The 21,701-nt window shown below is 44.5% G+C and overlaps 1 protein-coding gene across 2 annotated transcripts in view; it reads left to right on the top strand.

Moving 5' to 3' along the window:
* RACGAP1 (Rac GTPase activating protein 1) overlaps positions 1-19,914 on the top strand; it is a 62,227-nt gene extending 42,313 nt beyond the window's left edge. Inside the window, exons 8-17 of one of the 2 annotated variants that reach the window (XM_069758821.1) lie at positions 1,493-1,607; positions 1,711-1,838; positions 1,919-2,083; positions 10,903-10,998; positions 11,303-11,501; positions 11,653-11,758; positions 11,840-11,972; positions 12,061-12,190; positions 13,887-13,995; positions 19,223-19,914. In XM_069758821.1, coding sequence (XP_069614922.1) covers positions 1,493-1,607; positions 1,711-1,838; positions 1,919-2,083; positions 10,903-10,998; positions 11,303-11,501; positions 11,653-11,758; positions 11,840-11,972; positions 12,061-12,190; positions 13,887-13,995; positions 19,223-19,298 — 1,257 coding nt within the window. In that variant the 3' untranslated portion in view covers positions 19,299-19,914. The remainder of the gene's footprint in view (positions 1-1,492; positions 1,608-1,710; positions 1,839-1,918; positions 2,084-10,902; positions 10,999-11,302; positions 11,502-11,652; positions 11,759-11,839; positions 11,973-12,060; positions 12,191-13,886; positions 13,996-19,222) is intronic. The other variant, XM_069758822.1, reaches the window with a different exon arrangement.
* The last annotated feature ends 1,787 nt before the right edge of the window (positions 19,915-21,701 follow it).

Below are 21,701 nucleotides of genomic sequence, written 5' to 3'. Positions count from 1 at the left end.
TTCCCAGAGATGCTTAGCACTTGTTGGCCCTTTTGCCTTCACTTTGCGGTCCAGCTCACCCCAAACCATCTAGATTGGGTTCAGGTCATCTGGTGTAGCACCCCATCACTGTCCTTCTTGGTCAGATAGCCCTTACACAGCTTGGAGATGTGTTTGGGGTCATTGTCCTGTTGAAAAATAAATGATGGTCCAACTAAACGCAAACCGGATGGAATAGCATGCCGCTGCAAGATGCTGTGGTAGCCATGCTGGTTCAGTATGACTTCAATTTTGAATAAATCCCCAACAGTGTTACCAGCAAAGCACCATCACACCCCCTCCTCCTCCATGCTTCACGGTGGGAACCAGGCATGTAGAGTCCATCCGTTCACCTTTTCTGCGTCGCACAAAGACACGGTGGTTGGAATCAAAGATCTCAAATTTGGACTCATCAGACCAAAGCACAGATTTTCACTGGTCTAATGTCCATTCCTTGTGTTCTTTAGCCCAAACAAGTCTCTTCTACGTGTTGCCTGTCCTTAGCAATGGTTTCCTAGCAGCTATTTTACCATGATGGCCTGCTGCACAAAGTCTCCTCTTAACAGTTGTTGTAGAGATGTGTCTGCTGCTAGAACTCTGTGTGGCATTGACCTGGTCTCTAATCTGAGCTTATGTTAACCTACGATTTTTGAGGCTGGTGACTTGTATAAACTTATCCTCAGAAGCAGAGGTGACTCTTGGTCTTCCTTTCCTGGGGTGGTCCTCATGTGAGCCAGTTTCTTTGTAGCGCTTGATGGTTTTTGCAACTGCACTTGGGGACACTTTCAAAGTTTTCCCAATTTTTCTGACTGGCTGATCTTCATTTCTTAAAGTAATGATGGCCACTCCTTTTTCTTTACTTAGCTGCTTTTTTCTTGCCATAATACAAATTCTAGCAGTCTATTCAGGAGGACTATCAGCTGTGTATCCACCAGACTTCTGCACAACACAACTGATGGTCCCAACACCATTTATAAGGCAAGAAATCCAACTTATTAAACCTGACAGGGCACACCTGTGAAGTGAAAGCCATTTCCGGTGACTACCTCTTGAAGCTCAAGAGAATGCGAAATGTCATAAAATTAGTAATAAACACCAATTGTAAAAGTTATTTGGCTTTTATAGGCTGTTTACTTGCATATTCAACCTTGATGTGGTCTGCCAATGATATACCGGCAGTAAGGAGATCAGAAAAATGAGGGTTACAAACTCCGACACAGTCGGGCACCCGGATGGATTCTGAGTCCACTCATTCTGTGGACAATAATACAGTGTGACACAGGCTATAGAAGGCACAGTGCAAAAGTTTTAATGAAATCCAATTGCGCACAAAAAATTATATTGAGCCCCAGTTGCATATCATTAAGTGGAAAAAGTCACCAGAGGTGGATATCACCTTTAACATATGTGACTAGTAGAAACTATAATGTGAATCCATACCAATTCTTCTCGTTTTGCGTTCCTTATCCTCTAGGCCAATGAGACCATAGTGGCGAAGACCACGGTAACTGTTCCAAATAATGGCGGTGTTATTGAAGCGGTCTCAACCATAGAGTCTGTGCCGTACTATACACGTAGCCGTAGGACTGGTGAGTTTCTAGACATTTCATTATACTTGGAGCAACTTTACCTCTTCTACGGCCTTCTACATGCTGCTATTATGTACATCGCTGACATTTTCTTTGCTCTTAGCCCAGCTACAGCCGTGGAGTAGCGACTCTAGTTTAATGAGCAGACAGTTTGATGAACGACACGAGGCAGACAACTGCAGGACTCCCCAGAATCAGGGACTGAGACTTCATGAATTTATTTCAAAAACAGTAAGTGTATTACAACAAAGGATAATTTTCGTCATCATTTGCTTTTTATTTTTTTGTTAAACAATTAATTTAACTTTCAGGTTATTAAACCGGAGTCTTGTGTTCCCTGTGGGAAAAGGATCAAATTTGGAAAACTTTCTTTGAAATGTCGGGACTGCCGTGTTGTGGCTCACCCAGAATGCCGCGATCGCTGCCCTCTTCCGTGTATCCCAACTTCCGGAAACACTCCAGTCCGTATTGGAGAGGTACTGTCTGAGCAGTATTAGTGGCTGCCTTATACAGGTCCTTCTCAAAAAATTAGCATATAGTGTTAAATTTCATTATTTACCATAATGTAATGATTACAATTAAACTTTCATATATTATAGATTCATTATCCACCAACTGAAATTTGTCAGGTCTTTTATTGTTTTAATACTGATGATTTTGGCATACAACTCCTGATAACCCAAAAAACCTGTCTCAATAAATTAGCATATTTCACCCATCCAATCAAATAAGTGTTTTTTAATAACAAACAAAAAAACCATCAAATAATAATGTTCAGTTATGCACTCAATACTTGGTCGGGAATCCTTTGGCAGAAATGACTGCTTCAATGCGGCGTGGCATGGAGGCAATCAGCCTGTGACACTGCTGAGATGTTATGGAGGCCCAGGATGCTTCAATAGCGGCCTTAAGCTCATCCAGAGTGTTGGGTCTTGCGTCTCTCAACTTTCTCTTCACAATATCCCACAGATTCTCTATGGGGTTCAGGTCAGGAGAGTTGGCAGGCCAATTGAGCACAGTAATACCATGGTCACTAAACCATTTACCAGTGGTTTTGGCACTGTGAGCAGGTGCCAGGTCGTGCTGAAAAATGAAATCTTCATCTCCATAAAGCATTTCAGCCGATGGAAGCATGAAGTGCTCCAAAATCTCCTGATAGCTAGCTGCATTGACCCTGCCCTTGATGAAACACAGTGGACCAACACCAGCAGCTGACATGGCACCCCACACCATCACTGACTGTGGGTACTTGACACTGGACTTCAGGCATTTTGGCATTTCCTTCTCCCCAGTCTTCCTCCAGACTCTGGCACCTTGATTTCCGAATGACATGCAAAATTTGCTTTCATCAGAAAAAAGTACTTGGGACTACTTAGCAACAGTCCAGTGCTGCTTCTCTGTAGCCCATTTCGGCACATGTAGCCCATTTCCTGCACACGCCTGTGCACGGTGGCTCTGGATGTTTCCACACCAGACTCAGTCCACTGCTTCCTCAGGTTCCTGAAAGGTCTGGAATCGGTCCTTCTCCACAATCTTCCTCAGGGTCCGGTCTCCTCTTCTCGTTGTACAGCGTTTTCAGCCACATTGTTTCCTTCCAACAGACTTACCATTGAGGTGCCTTGATACAGCACTCTGGGAACAGCCTATTTGTTGAGAAATTTCTTTCTGGGTCTTACCCTCTTGCTTGAGGGTGTCAATGATGGCCTTCTTGACATCTGTCAGGTCGCTAGTCTTACCCATGATGGGGGTTTTGAGTAAGGCCTCTTTCACACTTCAGTTATTTGGCATCAGTCTAAAACCGCCATTTTCCTCAAATAACGGATCCGTCATTTTTTTTTGACGGATCCGTTATTTTCCCATAGACTTGCATTAGTGACGGATTGTGACGGATGGTCGTCCGTTCCATCCGCCATGCGACGGATCCGTCGAAATTTGGCGGACGTTTTCTGAAAATAGACGGACATTGGAACGTTTTTTGTCACCGCCGAAATGGCGGATCGCGACGGATCCGTCGCGTCCGCCATTCCATAGAATGGGCGACGGATCCGCCGCAAGTTTTTTTCGGCGGATTCGTCGCCCCAATCCGTTTTTTCAATTGCGCATGCTCCAAAAAGTAGATACTTCTCCCAGACAACCCCCAAGTAACGGATCCGTCAAAAAAACGGATCCGTTAGAACCGTTTTCGCAACAATTGTGACGGATCCGTCACTATGTCGGTAGTGACTGACGCCAAAAGACTGAAGTGTGAAAGAGGCCTAATGAACCAGGCAGGGAGTTTATAAAAGCCTCAGGTATCTTTTGCATGTGTTTAGAGTTAATTAGTTGATTCAGAAGATTAGGGTAATAGGTCGTTTAGAGAACCTTTTCTTGATATGCTAATTTATTGAGACAGGTTTTTTGGGTTATCAGGAGTTGTATGCCAAAATCATCAGTATTAAAACAATAAAAGACCTGACAAATTTCAGTTGGTGGATAATGAATCTATAATACAGGTCCTTCTCAAAAAATTAGCATATAGTGTTAAATTTCATTATTTACCATAATGTAATGATTACAATTAAACTTTCATATATTATAGATTCATTATCCACCAACTGAAATTTGTCAGGTCTTTTATTGTTTTAATACTGATGATTTTGGCATACAACTCCTGATAACCCAAAAAACCTGTCTCAATAAATTAGCATATTTCACCCATCCAATCAAATAAAAGTGTTTTTTAATAACAAACAAAAAAAACAACAAATAATAATGTTCAGTTATGCACTCAATACTTGGTCGGGAATCCTTTGGCAGAAATGACTGCTTCAATGCGGCGTGGCATGGAGGCAATCAGCCTGTGACACTGCTGAGATGTTATGGAGGCCCAGGATGCTTCAATAGCGGCCTTAAGCTCATCCAGAGTGTTGGGTCTTGCGTCTCTCAACTTTCTCTTCACAATATCCCACAGATTCTCTATGGGGTTCAGGTCAGGAGAGTTGGCAGGCCAATTGAGCACAGTAATACCATGGTCAGTAAACCATTTACCAGTGGTTTTGGCACTGTGAGCAGGTGCCAGGTCGTGCTGAAAAATGAAATCTTCATCTCCATAAAGCATTTCAGCCGATGGAAGCATGAAGTGCTCCAAAATCTCCTGATAGCTAGCTGCATTGACCCTGCCCTTGATGAAACACAGTGGACCAACACCAGCAGCTGACATGGCACCCCACACCATCACTGACTGTGGGTACTTGACACTGGACTTCAGGCATTTTGGCATTTCCTTCTCCCCAGTCTTCCTCTAGACTCTGGCACCTTGATTTCCGAATGACATGCAAAATTTGCTTTCATCAGAAACAGCAACAGCAACAGTCCAGTGCTGCTTCTCTGTAGCTCAAAAGTGGCTTTACCTGGGGAATGCGGCACCTGTAGCCCATTTCCTGCACACGCCTGTGCACGGTGGCTCTGGATGTTTCCACACCAGACTCAGTCCACTGCTTCCTCAGGTTCCCCAAGGTCTGGAATCGGTCCTTCTCCACAATCTTCCTCAGGGTCCGGTCTCCTCTTCTCGTTGTACAGCGTTTTCTGCCACATTGTTTCCTTCCAACAGACTTACCATTGAGGTGCCTTGATACAGCACTCTGGGAACAGCCTATTTGTTGAGAAATTTCTTTCTGGGTTTTACCCTCTTGCTTGAGGGTGTCAATGATAGCCTTCTTGACATCTGTCAGGTCGCTAGTCTTACCCATGATGGGGGTTTTGAGTAATGAACCAGGCAGGGAGTTTATAAAAGCCTCAGGTATCTTTTGCATGTGTTTAGAGTTAATTAGTTGATTCAGAAGATTAGGGTAATAGGTCGTTTAGAGAACCTTTTCTTGATATGCTAATTTATTGAGACAGGTTTTTTGGGTTATCAGGAGTTGTATGCCAAAATCATCAGTATTAAAACAATAAAAGACCTGACAAATTTCAGTTGGTGGATAATGAATCTATAATATATGAAAGTTTAATTGTAATCATTACATTATGGTAAATAATGAAATTTAACACTATATGCTATTTTTTTGAGAAGGACCTGTATATGAAAGTTTAATTGTAATCATTACATTATGGTAAATAATGAAATTTAACACTATATGCTAATTTTTTTAGAAGGACCTGTATCTGCCTAAATTGGATTCCAAATGTTTCTGTTTTGAGGGACTGGCAGCATCCCCTGCTGTAGACATGCATGTGTAATGCAGATGCCTGGATGCAACGTACAGAGATCACGAGGCAGAAACAGTCAGGGGTTGATGTATTGGTATTTTTATACAATGAAAACTTCTAAACAATTAGGGATAGAACATATGTAATTTAACAATATAGAGCATTATAACAGGTTATGAACAAGCTAGTAAGTCTCAGTACTTAACGTTAGTGGTGTGCCCAGTCTTTGGAAACACCACGTGAGCTCTCACTTGAAGCTCTGACTCTAGCGGGTGTCACCGGGTTTTCCTGCTAGGCCACAAGTCTCTTCCTGTTGTAGTCTATTAACCCCTTTCTGACTTCGGACTGGATAGGTACGTCCGAGGTCAGATCCGGTGGTGAGCCCACATCAAAGCCGCGACATATCAGCTGTTTTGAACAGCTGACATGTGCGGGCAATAGCGGCGAGTGGAATCATGATCCACCCGCCGCTATTAACTAGTTAAATGCCGCTGTCAAACGCTGACAGCGGCATTTAACTACTGCTTCTGGCCGCGCAGCCGGAAATGCCCGCATCGCCAACCCCCGTCACATGATCGGGGGTCAGCAATGCGTCGGCATAGTAACCAGAGGTTTCCTTGAGACCTCTATGGTTACTGATGCCGACTTGCTGTGAGCAGCACCCTGTGGTCGGCGCTCATAGCAAGCCTGTAATCAAGCTACATAGGAGCGATCTGATGATCGCTGCTATGCATCAGAGCCGATCAGGCTATGCCAGCTTCTAGTCTCCCATGAAAGCTATTAAAGCATGGCAAAAGTAAAAAAAAAAATGAAATAAAATAAAAGTTTAAATCATTCAAAATAAAACAATAAAAAAAAAAAAATACACATATTTGGTATTGCCACATTCAGAATCACCCGATCTATCAATAAAAAAAAAAGGATTGACCTGATCGCTGAACAGCGTAGCGAGAGAAAAATTTGAAACGCCAAAATTAAGTTTCTCTGGTCGCTGCAACATTGCATTAAACTGCAATAACGGGTGATCAAAAGAACGTGTCTGCACAAAAGTCGTATCACTAAAAACGTCAGCTCGGCACACAAAATATAAGCCTTCACCCAACTCCAGTTAACGAAAAATGGAGACGCGAGTACTGGAAAATGGCGCAATTTTTTTTTATTTTATTTTTCACCACTTAGATAAACAATAGCCTAGACATGTTTGGTGTCTATGAACTTGTAATGACCTGGAGAATCATAATGACAGGTCAGTTTGTAGCATTTAGTGAACTTAGCAAAAAAGCTTCAAACAAAAAACATGCATGTGATTGCACTTTTTTTTTTTGCAATTTAACCGCACTTGGAATTTTTTTTTTTTTCTCCCCATTTTCTAGTACACGACATTGTAAAACCAATGATGTCGACTAAATTACAACTTGTCCAGCAAAATATAAGCCCTCACATGGCCATATTGACGGAAAAATAAAAAAAGTTATGGCTCCGGGAAGGAGGGGAGCGAAAAACGAACACGGAAAAATGGAAAATCCCAAGGTCATGAAGGGGTTAATGCCCATTGAGCCTCCCACGCTCCAACAGGTCCTGTCCCAACCTGTAATCTCAGCCGACTCTGGTACCGAAGGTGATAGCTGCAAGTGACGGTCCTGCTCACTTGCACTGTCCCCCCCCCTATCTCACGGGTGTGCCTCAACTGTTGCAGTCGCCGCACGGCTCTTCTTGGCTTGACCGTCAGTGAAAGTCTCTCAGGCTCGGGGAAGAGAGGACTGGGCCTCAACTCTTGACAGGCGTAGGCTGACCTTGGAGGCTTGACCAGCACAGGGCGCAGATTACGGTTCTGACCAGCGAAGGCCGCACTCGGGGATATATCTTCCTGGGGATCCAGACCTTGCCAGGTGGTGACAGATTCCCAGGTAGCACAGATTCTCTGCTGAGGCCTGTCACATTGGTCTCAGTGGAGTCTCTGGAGCACGTCTGCCCCGCTCTTTCCTGGTGCCAAATCCATCTGTGGTTTGGTGCGCTGGGCTTTTATATCAGGGCATTTCTTACAGAAAGTCACCTGATCTGGTCCAGCACACATGGTTCCTTCCACTGCAAATCTTCCAGCACACTTTGGTTCCGCTTGATTTTAGCTGGCCAGCGGATTGCAGTCTTTCCTCATAAATGGCACATCTTGCACCAATTTTAGAGTGGTCATGTTGTCTGGTTACGCATGCGTGATATGAGTGTGTGGCTAGCTATCTTCTCTATAAAGATGGCCTCCTAGGGCATACTTGTCTTGTTCATGGTCAGAATGACAGTGTCAGATTTTGCTGAACACAGCAGTTACTGTTATTTAGGTTGGCACTTGGTAATGCTATTGCCATGCATAATTGCCTGCAGTTTCCATGCTAGATCTAGTTTCAGGTTAGGGGCAGCATTGTGAGGTCAATCTAAATTGATGCTGAGCCGCTTGCAGTAAATGACCACAGCTGACAATTTTCTGTATAATATCAAAATGACATGACCATGTGCCATAAATTAGCTCTGTTATACAAAGAGTACTTTGCTGTGCCCTCCAAAAATCTTTCAATCTCCTGGAGGCTGTGAAACAGGGGCAAAGTTGTGTGACAGTGAAGCAATAAATGTCAGCAAATTATGTGACAATTCTATGTTCATAGTAGATTAGTGATTCTAGACGATGCCTGGTAATATATTGCTTTAGCTGTAATGTAAAGAAATAGGAAAACGGCGCCAAGCCTGTGCACGGGTTCAGTTTCTGCAGGTATGGCTCTGACGGAGAAGGTATTGCAGGTGTGCGGCTGTATTGGGGAAAGGACCCTACTTTGTGGTTGTGGGGCTGTATGGGGAAAGGACCCTACTTTGTGGTTTGTGGGGCTGTATGGGGAAAGGACCCTACTTTGTGGTTGTGCGGCTGTATTGGGGAAAGGACCCTACTTTGTGGTTGTGGGGCTGTATGGGGAAAGGACCCTACTTTGTGGTTTGTGGGGCTGTATGGGGAAAGGACCCTACTTTGTGGTTGTGGGGCTGTATGGGGAAAGGACCCTACTTTGTGGTTGTGGGGCTGTATGGGGAAAGGACCCTACTTTGTGGTTGTGGGGCTGTATGGGGAAAGGACCCTACTTTGTGGTTGTGGGGCTGTATGGGGAAAGGACCCTACTTTGTGGTTGTGGGGCTGTATGGGGAAAGGACCCTACTTTGTGGTTGTGGGGCTGTATGGGGAAAGGACCCTACTTTGTGGTTGTGGGGCTGTATGGGGAAAGGACCCTACTTTGTGGTTGTGGGGCTGTATGGGGAAAGGACCCTACTTTGTGGTTGTGGGGCTGTATGGGGAAAGGACCCTACTTTGTGGTTGTGGGGCTGTATGGGGAAAGGACCCTACTTTGTGGTTGTGGGGCTGTATGGGGAAAGGACCCTACTTTGTGGTTGTGGGGCTGTATGGGGAAAGGACCCTACTTTGTGGTTGTGGGGCTGTATGGGGAAAGGACCCTACTTTGTGGTTGTGGGGCTGTATGGGGAAAGGACCCTACTTTGTGGTTGTGGGGCTGTATGGGGAAAGGACCCTACTTTGTGGTTGTGGGGCTGTATGGGGAAAGGACCCTACTTTGTGGTTGTGGGGCTGTATGGGGAAAGGACCCTACTTTGTGGTTGTGGGGCTGTATGGGGAAAGGACCCTACTTTGTGGTTGTGGGGCTGTATGGGGAAAGGACCCTACTTTGTGGTTGTGGGGCTGTATGGGGAAAGGACCCTACTTTGTGGTTGTGGGGCTGTATGGGGAAAGGACCCTACTTTGTGGTTGTGGGGCTGTATGGGGAAAGGACCCTACTTTGTGGTTGTGGGGCTGTATGGGGAAAGGACCCTACTTTGTGGTTGTGGGGCTGTATGGGGAAAGGACCCTACTTTGTGGTTGTGGGGCTGTATGGGGAAAGGACCCTACTTTGTGGTTGTGGGGCTGTATGGGGAAAGGACCCTACTTTGTGGTTGTGGGGCTGTATGGGGAAAGGACCCTACTTTGTGGTTGTGGGGCTGTATGGGGAAAGGACCCTACTTTGTGGTTGTGGGGCTGTATGGGGAAAGGACCCTACTTTGTGGTTGTGGGGCTGTATGGGGAAAGGACCCTACTTTGTGGTTGTGGGGCTGTATGGGGAAAGGACCCTACTTTGTGGTTGTGGGGCTGTATGGGGAAAGGACCCTACTTTGTGGTTGTGGGGCTGTATGGGGAAAGGACCCTACTTTGTGGTTGTGGGGCTGTATGGGGAAAGGACCCTACTTTGTGGTTGTGGGGCTGTATGGGGAAAGGACCCTACTTTGTGGTTGTGGGGCTGTATGGGGAAAGAACCCTACTTTGTGGTTGTGGGGCTGTATGGGGAAAGGACCCTACTTTGTGGTTGTGGGGCTGTATGGGGAAAGGACCCTACTTTGTGGTTGTGGGGCTGTATGGGGAAAGGACCCTACTTTGTGGTTGTGGGGCTGTATGGGGAAAGGACCCTACTTTGTGGTTGTGGGGCTGTATGGGGAAAGGACCCTACTTTGTGGTTGTGGGGCTGTATGGGGAAAGGACCCTACTTTGTGGTTGTGGGGCTGTATGGGGAAAGGACCCTACTTTGTGGTTGTGGGGCTGTATGGGGAAAGGACCCTACTTTGTGGTTGTGGGGCTGTATGGGGAAAGGACCCTACTTTGTGGTTGTGGGGCTGTATGGGGAAAAGGACCCTACTTTGTGGTTGTGGGGCTGTATGGAGGAACGGCACCTACTTTGTGGTTGTGGGGCTGTATGGAGGAACGGCACCTTATTTTGCCGTTGTGGGAGCGTAGATGGAAAGGGGAAAGTGGCTATGTATTGCTGATGCGTTTGCATGTGGGGGGAACATCCATGTGTCCAGATGTGATGCTGTAGGAGGAGGTAAAGGAAGCGGCCATGTTTTTTAATTTATGATAAACCCTTTTAAGTGTTTTGCCAACTTCCCCAACAGAGCACACATCTGCTGGCAACATCAATCCTCTTGGATGTGTGCACTCACAGGTGGCTGCAAACATCGGAGGCGACTGACGTTGCCAGCAGCAGTCATGACATGTACACTAAAGTCTAAAACTGTCTGATTCCCTCTCTTGTAGGGTGCACTCGCAGATTTTGTTCCACTCACGTCTCCAATGATTCCTCCTTTAGTGGTTTACTGTGTCAGTGAAATTGAACAGCGAGGACTTCATGAGGTAAAGCAGTCTTGGAAAATTTGCAAATGAAATCTGTTCCTAAATGTGACTGAAGTGACTCTTATTCTGCATCCTTTACCAGAATGACTCCACAATATGGCAATGAAACAACCGATCTCTCAAATTAACCTAAATGAACAAACGGGCTCCACACTGAGGTGTTCACCACAGCAGACTATATGAGTCCCGACCTGTTTAGTACATTGGTTCCGGCCCAATGCCCCTGTGCTGCCCCCCTGTGTGACTTAAACCAGGATCTGTAGGAATACTGAATGGCATGTCTTTTTTTTTTTTTTTTTTGTAGACTGGTTTGTACAGAATCTCTGGCTGTGACCGTACCATAAAAGACCTAAAGGAGAAGTTTTTGAGAGGCAAGAGCGTGCCCATGTTAAGTAAAGTGGATGACATCCATGCGGTCTGTGGATTCCTCAAGGACTTTTTGCGTAACCTGAAGGAGCCACTTCTTACCTTCCGCCTCAATAAAGTGTTCATGAACGCAGCTGGTAAGGACTTCTAGGTTTCTAAAGGTTTTTTTTTTTTTTACTTTTTTTTTCCCATCAAATCAATAAAATTTCAGAAGGTACAGATTTACTTTTGACCAAGTCGACTTCTTATCAGTTTGGTATTTCTAAAACTCTACCTCTTATTCGCCAGAAATAGCGGATGACGATAACAGCATTGCTGCCATATATCAAGCGGTCGACGAGCTTCCAGCAGCCAACAGAGACACACTTGCCTTCTTAATGATCCACCTTCAAAGGTTGGTGTTCATTGTATGGCCTCGCCTCTTTGTCGGCCACGGCCTCGTTTTGTAACCATTTTCTTCCGCTCTATTCAACAGAGTGGCTGAGAGTCCAGACTGTAGGATGGATGTAATCAACCTGTCTAAGGTGTTTGGCCCAACTTTGGTGGGAAATGCAGTCCCTGATCCTGATCCAATGACCATTCTACAAGATACAAAGCGGCAACCCAAGGTTTGTATGTTTCTCCCTTGTCTCTAGTTGTGTTCGTGCATGGATAGCTGTGGACAAATGTTAACAAATATATTTTCTATAAAATTAGGTTGTGGAACGATTAATGTCACTACCAGCCGATTTCTGGAATCAGTTCATGATGGTAGAAAATATTGATCCTTCTCATATAATAGAAAATACAAATGTATTCAACACTCCCCAGACTCCTGATGTCAAAAGTAAGTTACAAGTCTGTGACCACGTTCTTAATGTTGCCTAAATCTTCCAGTAAAGATGACATAACTTTGTGCCGATGTGCTCACATTATGTATTGCTCACGGCTTTGCGTTATTCTGGAGTTCTGATGGATCCTGTGGGAATTAGCGATATTCTATCACTTTTTTAGATGCGCTCTTAAAGCATTACTCTGGACAGGAAACCTGGTTATATTGCTGATCAGTAAGGGGGAAGTTTATTGCAGGGTATGCTTATCAGGAGTGCCAAATGAAACTGTGAATGGCAGCACAGGAGTGAAGCTGTCAGGGAAAAAACTAACCTTAAAGGGGTTTTCTCAATATGAAACTTCAGGAGTGCAGTGCTCCCGACTTGCTGCTTTTCCGGGGCTCTGGGCTTCTGAAGTTTGATAGCTTAGGCCCGTGGCATGGTTGCACTGCTGGTCCGATGTGTGCGCTCTCCTAGCTTTGCACTAAGGCTGGTTCGATGCTGCGATCCGGACAGCGGCACGAGTGGGCTCTAAAGCCAAAACTCATTGCCTAGATCACAGGCCACGTGGAGAGTGCAGGGTGGCTGGTAACTTAGGAAAAAGGCTGTACACTATAAATTGAAAATCTCTCCGGTCTTGAGGATGCAAAAAAGTATTTTTAATGCGACAAATTGTACAGTTCTTTAGATGTATTTCTAACATTTTGAGTTTTCCTCGTTTCTAAATTTGAGACAACACCTTGTGCATCTTTAGGTAATGAGCCATGTGCAGAACAAAACATGACTGCTTCCAGCTTTTCTAAATATTACGTTTGCACTCCACCTATAAAAGTAAACTGCCTGAGGAGACGCTCTTTACCCACGCTTTACAGCATATTCCCGAATACAGAGGACATCCATTAAAAACCTTATGAAAGTATTGTGTAAATCAGGCCTGGACACCACCTCTGCCTCTCGCTGGCATCTGGATCTGACAAGATGCTGGCTGGAGAGCAGAAAGGTGCAGGAACACTTTACCTACTCATTAAAGCAGGCCTTAACTTCTACTCAGACAACCCCTTCCCAATCCGTACGTTTGCCCCCAGTAAAATAACACCTATACTCTCCTTCCAGTGCCGTCTGCGCAGGCTCTCGTGGCGATCACATGACCTTGCTGCATCATGTGATCCCTGTGGCCAATCAGCGGCCACTTCACTGTTTCAGACAAATCACATGTATCCATAGGAAGTGAGAGTTGCTGCTCTTCCTTTCCCTGGTTGTATCCAAAGCCTGGGAGAGTGAAGCCAGCACTGACTAGCCACAGAGATCGCGTCAGGTGCCAGGAGAGCCGGTGCCGACACCACTGGTGGTGGTATTTTACTGCGGGCAAACAGGGATTGAGAAGGGGTTGTCCATTCCAGGAAGACCATGCTGAGCTGTATACACCGTACTTTCCCCTGCTGCAGGTGTAGGCGCCACGAGATGCGGTTTACAAGGAGCTATTAGCCGCTGTTCTATGTAGCTGCCCGTCTCAGTCACTAACCGCAACACCTAAAAATCACAGTCATGTTGTCAGCTGTTTGCTTTAATGGGCAGATGGAGCTTGATATTGTCAGTGACCGCACCTGGGCTTCATAGGCTTTACCTATTCTGCACAATTTGGAAGGTTTTTGAACCCTGCTGCGCTCCAGTGTGTTCCTCTTCTTCTAACCAGGGTGTTCTTTCCCATTTCAGTTAGCATGTTGGGACCTCTGACAACCCCTGAGCAACAAATCGCCAAAACTCCTTCTACAAGTTCCCTGTCCCAGAAAGTTCGATCCACCATTGGCAAGAGTACACCAAAGTAAGTCATCACTATCTTGGGAAATAAAATGGCTTTTTTCCACCAGTCTAATCCTGTAAAGACCAGACTTCTGTTGATCAAAGAAAAGGCGTAAGGGCCTGTTTATGCAGGGCGAGCTGTAGCGTTAAAAAGTAGTATTTGTTTTTTTTTTTGTCTAAAATACAAAGGAAATGTCTCTTCTTTAACACCTTTCTGCCATTAGACGTACTATTCCGTCCATGTGGGGTAAGCTTTACTTCCCAAGGACGGAATAGTACGTCATATGCGATCGGCAGCGCTCACGGGGGGAGCGCCGCCAATCGCGGCCGGGTGTCAGCTGCTTATCGCAGCTGACATCCGGCACTATGTGCCAGGAGCGGTCACGGACCGCCCCCGGCACACCGCGATCAAACATGATCGCGATGTGCCGGCGGTGCAGGGAAGCATCGCGCAGGGAGGGGGCTCCCTGCGGGCTTCCCTGAGACCCCCGCAGCAACGCGATGTGATCGCGTTGCTCTGGGGGTCTCCTACCTTCCCCCCTGCAGCAACTCCGGGTTCGCAAGATCCGGGTCCTGCAGGGAGGGAGGTGGCTTACCAAGTGCCTGCTCAGAGCAGGCACTTGGTAACGCTGCAGCACTCTGAGACAGATCGGTGATCTGTCAGAGTGCTGTGCAAACTGGCAGATCACCGATCTGTATTGTCCCCCCCTGGGACAAAGTAAAAAAGTTCAAAAAATTTTTTACAAGTGTGTAAAGAAAAAAAAAATTAAAAAAAAATTCCTAAATAATGAAAAAAAATATATATTATTCCCATAAATACATTTCTTTATCTAAATAAAACAAAACAATAAAAGTACACATATTTAGTATCGCCGCGTCCGTAACGACACGACCTATAAAACTGTCCCACTAGTTAACCCCTTCAGTTAACACCGTAAGAAAAAAGACAAAAAACAACGCTTTATCATCATACCGCCGTACAAAAAGTGGAATAACACGCGATCAAAAAGACAGATATAAATAACCATGGTACCCCTGAAAGCGTCATCTTGTCCCGCAAAAAACGAGCCGCCATACAGCAACATCAGCAAAAAAATAAAAAAGTTATAGTCCTCAGAATAAAGCGATGCAAAAATAATTATTTTTTCTATAAAATAGTTTTTATCGTATAAAAGCGCCAAAACATAAAAAAATTATATAAATGAGGTGTCGCTGTAATCGTACTGACCCGAAGAATAAAACTGCTTTATCAATTTTACCAAACGTGGAACGGTATAAACGCCTCCCCCAAAAGAAATTCATGAATAGCTGGTTTTTGGTAATTCTGCCTCACAAAAATCGGAATAAAAAGCGATCAAAAAATGTCACGTGCCCGAAAATGTTACCAATAAAAACGTCAACTCGTCCCGCAAAAAACAAGACCTCACATGACTCTGTGGACCAAAATATGGAAAAATTATAGCTCTCAAAATGTGGTAACGCAAAAAATATTTTTTGCAATAAAAAGCGTCTTTGAGTGTGTGACGGCTGCCAATCATAAAAATCTGCTAAAAAACTCGCTATAAAAGTAAATCAAACCCCCCTTGATCACCCCCTTAGTTAGGGAAAAATTAAAAAATGTATTTATTTCCATTTTCCCGTTAGGGTTATGGTTAGGGCTAGAGTTATGGTTAGGGTTAGGGCTACAGTTAGGGTTAGGGCTAGGGTTAAGGCTACAGTTAGGGTTAGGGCTAGGGTTAAGGCTACAGTTAGGGTTGGGGCTAAAGTTAGGGTTAGGATTACATTTGCGGTTGGGATTAGGGTTAGGGGTGTGTCTGGGTTAGAGGTGTGGTTAGGGTTACCGTTGGAATTAGGGTTAGGGGTGTGTTTGGATTAGGGTTTCGGTTATAATTGGGGGGTTTCCATTGTTTAGACACATCAGGGGCTCTCCAAACGCGACATGGCGTCCGATCTCAATTCCAGCCAATTCTGCGTTGAAAAAGTAAAACAGTGCTCCTTCCCTTCCGAGCTCTCCCGTGTGTCCAAACAGGAGTTTACCCCAACATATGGGGTATCAGCGTACTCAGGACAAATTGGACAACAACTTTTGGGGTCCAATTTCTCCTGTTATCCTTGGGAAAATACAAAACTGGGGGCTAAAAAATAATTTTTGTGGGAAAAAAAAAGATTTTTTATTTTCACGGCTCTGCGTTATAAACTGTAGTGAAACACTTGGGGGCTCAAAGTTCTCACAACACATCTAGATAAGTTTGGGGGGGGGGTCTAGTTTCCAATATGGGGTCACTTGTGGGGGGTTTCTACTGTTTAGGTACATTAGGGGCTCTGCAAACCATTCCATTTAAGTCTGTATTCCAAATGGCGCTCCTTCCCTTCCGAGCCCTCCCATGCGCCCAAACGGTGGTTCCCCCCCACATATGGGGTATGAGCGCACTCAGGACAAATTGCACAACAACTTTTGGGGGTCCAATTTCTCCTGTTACCCTCGGGAAAATACAAAACTGGGGGCTAAAAAATAATTTTTGTGGGAAAAAATTTTTGTTTTATTTTTACGGCTCTGACCCACCAAGAGCTTCACAGAAGTTTATAATGCAAAGTGCTCACCACACCTCTAGATAAGTTCCTTAGGGGGTCTACTTTCCAAAATGGTGTCACTTGTGGGGGGTTTCAATGTTTAGGCACATCAGTGGCTCTCCAAACGCAACATGGCGTCCCATCTCAATTCCTGTGAATTTTGCATTGAAAAGTCAAACGGCGCTCCTTCCCTTCCGAGCTCTCCCATGCGCCCAAACAGTGGTTTACCCCCACATATGGGGTATCAGCGTACTCAGGACAAATTGTACAACAACTTTTTGGTTCCAATTTCTTCTCTTACTATTGGAAAAATAAAAAATTGGGGGCGAAAAGATAATTTTTGTGAAAAAAAAAAAAAATGATTTTTTATTTTTACGGTTCTGCATTATAAACTTCTGTGAAGCACTTGGTGGGTCAAAGTGCTCACCACACCTCTAGATAAGTTTCTTAGGGGGTCTACTTTCCAAAATGGTGTCACTTGTGGGGGGTTTCAATGTTTAGGCACATCAGTGGCTCTCCAAACGCAACATGGCGTCCCATCTCAATTCCTGTCAATTTTGCATTGAAAAGTAAAATGGCGCTCCTTCGCTTCCAACCTCTGTCATGCGCCCAAACAGTGGTTTACCTCCACTTAAGGGGTATTGGCGTACTCGGGACAAATTGTACAACAAGGTTTGGGGTCCATTTTCTCCTGTAACCCTTGGTAAAATCAAACAAATTGGAGCTGAAGTAAATTTTTTTGTGAAAAAAAGTTAAATGTTAATTTTTATTTAAACATTCCAAAAATTCCTGTGAAACACCTGAAGGGTTAATAAACTTCTTGAATGTGGTTTTGAGCACCTTGAGGGGTGCAGTTTTTAGAATGGTGTCACACTTGGGTATTTTCTATCATATAGACCCCTCAAAATGACTTCAAATGAGATGTGCTCCCTAAAATAAAATGGTGTTGTAAAAATGAGAAATTGCTGGTCGACTTTTAACCCTTAACTCCCTAACAAAAAAAAATTTTGGTTCCAAAATTGTGCTGGTGTAAAGTAGACATGTGGGATATGTTACTTATTAAAGGGAACCTGTCACCCCGTTTTTTGAGATATAAATACTGTTAAATAGTGCCTGCGCTGTGCGTTACTATAGTGTATGTAGTGTACCCTGATTCCCCACCTATGCTGAGAAATACATTACCAAAGTCGCCGTTTTCGCCTGTCAATCAGGCTGGTCAGGTCGGGTGGGCGTGTTCACAGCGCTGTTTCTTCCTCAGCTTTACGTTGGTGGCGTAGTGGTCTGCGCATGTTGAAGTGACTAATCCACTGTGGGCACGTGAAGACACAGCGCGCGATCTGCGCTGTCATCCCTTTCATCGGTGGGGGCGGCCATCTTCCTGGGGCCGCGCGTGCGCAGATAGAGTGCTCTGCTGCACGGGGCTTCAGGAAAATGGCCGCGGGATGCCGTGCGTGCGCAGAAGAGATCGCGGTGGCCATTTTCCCAAAGCCGAGTTTGCATCTCGGCTTTGGGAAAATGGCCGCCGCGATCTCTTCTGCGCACGCGCGGCATCCCGCGGCCATTTTCCTGAAGCCCCGTGCAGCAGAGCACTCTATCTGCGCACGCGCGGCCCCAGGAAGATGGCCGCCCCCACCGATGAAAGGGATGACAGCGCAGATCGCGCGCTGTGTCTTCACGTGCGCGCAGGGAATTCGGAACTTGGACATGCGCACACCACTACGCCACCAACGGAAAGCTGGGGAAGAAAAGAGCGATGTCACCACGCCCACCCGAACTGACCAGCCTGATTGACAGGCGAAAACGGCGACTTTGGTAATGTATTTCTCAGCATAGGTGGGGAATCGGGGTACACTACATACACTATAGTAACGCACAGCGCAGGCACTATTTAACAGTATTTATATCTCAATCTCAAAAAACGGGGTGACAGGTTCCCTTTAAGCATTTTGTGTGACATATCTCTGTGATTTAATTGCATAAAAATTCAAAGTTGGAAAATTGCGAATTTTTTTTTCACAAATAAACGCAGGTAATATCAAAGAAATTTTACCACTATCATGAAGTACAATATGTCACGAGAAAACAATGTCAGAATCACCAGGATCCGTTGAAGCGTTCCAGAGTTATAACCTCATAAAGGGACAGTGGTCAGAATTGTAAAAATTGGCCCGGTCATTAACGTGCAAACCACCCTTGGGGGTAAAGGGGTTAAAGAGTTTGTCCAACCCCAAAATCTAAATTATTTTTTAAGCTGATCTATGCTATATTGTAATATACAACTCCACTATCAATTTTGTTTTTTCCAGTAATGGAGCTGTGTAAATTACTTTTTTATTTTCTGGTGGGTACGTGGGGCAGTTTTTTTTTATTTATTTATTTTTTAATACTTAAGACACTTTGTCACCATTTACATTAAAAGAAAGAAAAAACTGAACTCTTGCAGTTTTCACTTTGAACTCTGAGCAATAATACTTTACAGTTCGATTTTCATTAGTTACCTGGCACACATCTATAAATGCTCAGGCGAGATGGCCCCATAACTGTGCCGCAATGAAAAAAACAATATTTCATTACATTGTGTTGTCTATATTAATTAAAACTTGTATTCTACATTTTTTGTGTCTGTTTGCGGAAGAACTTTAGGGACCTAAAATACCTATTTTATTTATTTCTTTTAGATTCGGAAGCAAGAGTAAATCTGTTACCAACGTTGCTCGACAGGGCAATTTCTTTGCCTCTCCGCTACTGAAATAGACCACCAACATTCAAGCACGTGAAATTGCACATTATAACATGTATAGATAATGTGGGTTTTAATACTTATAATGCAGGATTTCTACAGTACTGTAACATGCAAGAGGTAATGCTGCCCAACTAACGATTTTACTTGTAAGTCTACATTTATTGCTACATACCGAATGCAGGGTTTTTAAAAGAGACTATTTGATGTGACTTTTTTTTTTTTAATCCCCCCCCCCCCCCCTTTTTTTTTTTTTCCCTCAAACTATTGTATGACACGAAGCAGCATTCCCTTTTGCCGGAGACAATAGTTTTTATGCTGGGGTGTAGATGGTAATGACAACCCTTTTGTGTATACTCCATTTGCTTTGGATATTGTATATTTTGTGTATATCCTTTTCTGCCTGAAATACTTTTTGATGACAAACATCTTGCTGACAAACAGCTTTTACGGTCACATTAAAATGTTAAAGGGAACCTGTCATCATGATTTAGTATGTCAACATAAAGGTATGGCCACAGAGGCACTGTTGTTCTGATTTTATAGATGCCTGCAGGGTAAAAATTCACATTCTGGTACTGTTTAAATCACGTTAGGAATGTTGGTACAATACCCTCTTCGTGCACTGAGGTGGGACCGTGGGTAGGGTCTTTGGCTCTGCCGTGGCCCCTCTGCGTTTGCACAAGCCTCCTTTTTTTTTTTTTTTTTTTTTTTTTTTTTATAAAGCGATCACCACCCACACACATTCATGTCTAAGGCTACTTTCACACTAGCGTCGTGCACTGCACGTCGCAATGCGTCGTTTAGGAGAAAAAAACGCATCCTGCAAAATTGCTTGCAGGATGCGTTTTTTTCTCCATTGACTAACATTATCGACGCATTGCGACGCTTTGCCACACGTCGCAACCGTCGTGCGACGGTTGCGTCGTATTGTGGCGGACCGTCGGCAGCAAAAAATGTTACATGTAACGTTTTTTGCTGCGTTGTGTCCAGTTTCCGACCCCGCATGCGCTGCCGGAACTCCACCCCCACCTCCCCGCAACTCACAATGGGGCAGTGGATGCATTGAAAAACAGCATCCGCTGCCCCCGTTGTGCGGCGCTTCCACAGTATGCGTCGGTGCGCCGCAACGTCGCATTGCGACGTGCAGTGCACGACGCTAGTTGGAAAGTAGCCTTAGTGGTCTTAAGCAAAATGGTGCCAGTGGCGGCACATGCAAATTTTCAGACCTCGGCTCATTGAAGGCGGTCAAGAACAGCTCTAGCGCAAAGTCTGAAGAGGGAAACTCTTATAAACGTAGAAGGGCCATGGCATTTCCGAAAACCCTACCCACAGTCCCGCCCCGATGCGTGAAGATACTGCACCAAAACGTGAAATAAACAAGAACCTGGATGCAAATTTATTCCTTACAGGTATCTATTAAATCAGTAAAAACACCATTATGGCCATAGATTAATTTGAACATACTAAATTGTGATGTCCCTTTAAACCTTGTACTTTAGTTGGGGGAAGCTTGCATGCTTTTTATACGGTATCCTACATAATTTCTGTAAATACGGCACTGATAAATTATCTTTTTAACCCAATGTCTGCCTTGTTTTGAGTATTTCTTCTATGAATCTGATAGATACAAATTTGTGTTTTAAGGTAGGATTAATATTGAAGATTGTCACCCACTAATCATCCAGATGATTATTCATGATGGGGTATCGCGGTTCGTTGCATGAAATACTTGCCGACATCTCAGTAGTCCTCAATGTCTACCAGGTTTCCCAGCAAATATACTTTAGACACAAATCAATCTAGTAGTAAATGACACAACGACATATGAAACCAACCACTATGCCAGTGCAGATGTCTAAAGCGAACCCTACGACAGGCATAACTATTACATTGCCCAAGCATTTTAGCAGCTTAAAGAAACATCCAGTTTTGGGCTGTGTGTAGAGATGGGGAATAGGCATAAACGGGACAGGCTTACAGATTCCCACACTGCACTTCTGGAACTTGTCCGATTGTGAAATACTATGGCTGCAACAAATTTTTCCTGTTTAACTGAATCAAATGTAAGGCCATACATAGTGGAGAAAGGTTGCTGATCCTGCCAGCAAATGACCTTCTGATATGTATGTGGGTCTTCTTCCCCCCCAACAGATGTCAGGGGAAATAGGCCGCTGGCAGAGGTGGTCTTCATTCTCATTGCTGAAACCGCATGAACACTCGTCTGTTATCTTGTATGGCAGCTTTAGGTCACCATGAACCCAGGCTGGCCATACATTAGAGATTTCACGTGGGTCCTGAAGTTTGTCACTCATGGTTAGTCAGTGAGGCTTTAACTTCTTGCATGATCACAAAAAGACACCAATATCTTAAGTGGTCTACGCTTAATGTGATGCAGCTCTGTTATTCAGCATGAA

This window comes from Ranitomeya imitator, chromosome 3, assembly GCF_032444005.1.
Source record: "Ranitomeya imitator isolate aRanImi1 chromosome 3, aRanImi1.pri, whole genome shotgun sequence".
Taxonomy (NCBI): Eukaryota; Metazoa; Chordata; class Amphibia; order Anura; family Dendrobatidae; genus Ranitomeya; species Ranitomeya imitator.
The sequence above is the reverse complement of the archived record's forward strand: the minus strand, read 5'-3'. Positions and strand labels throughout refer to the sequence as shown.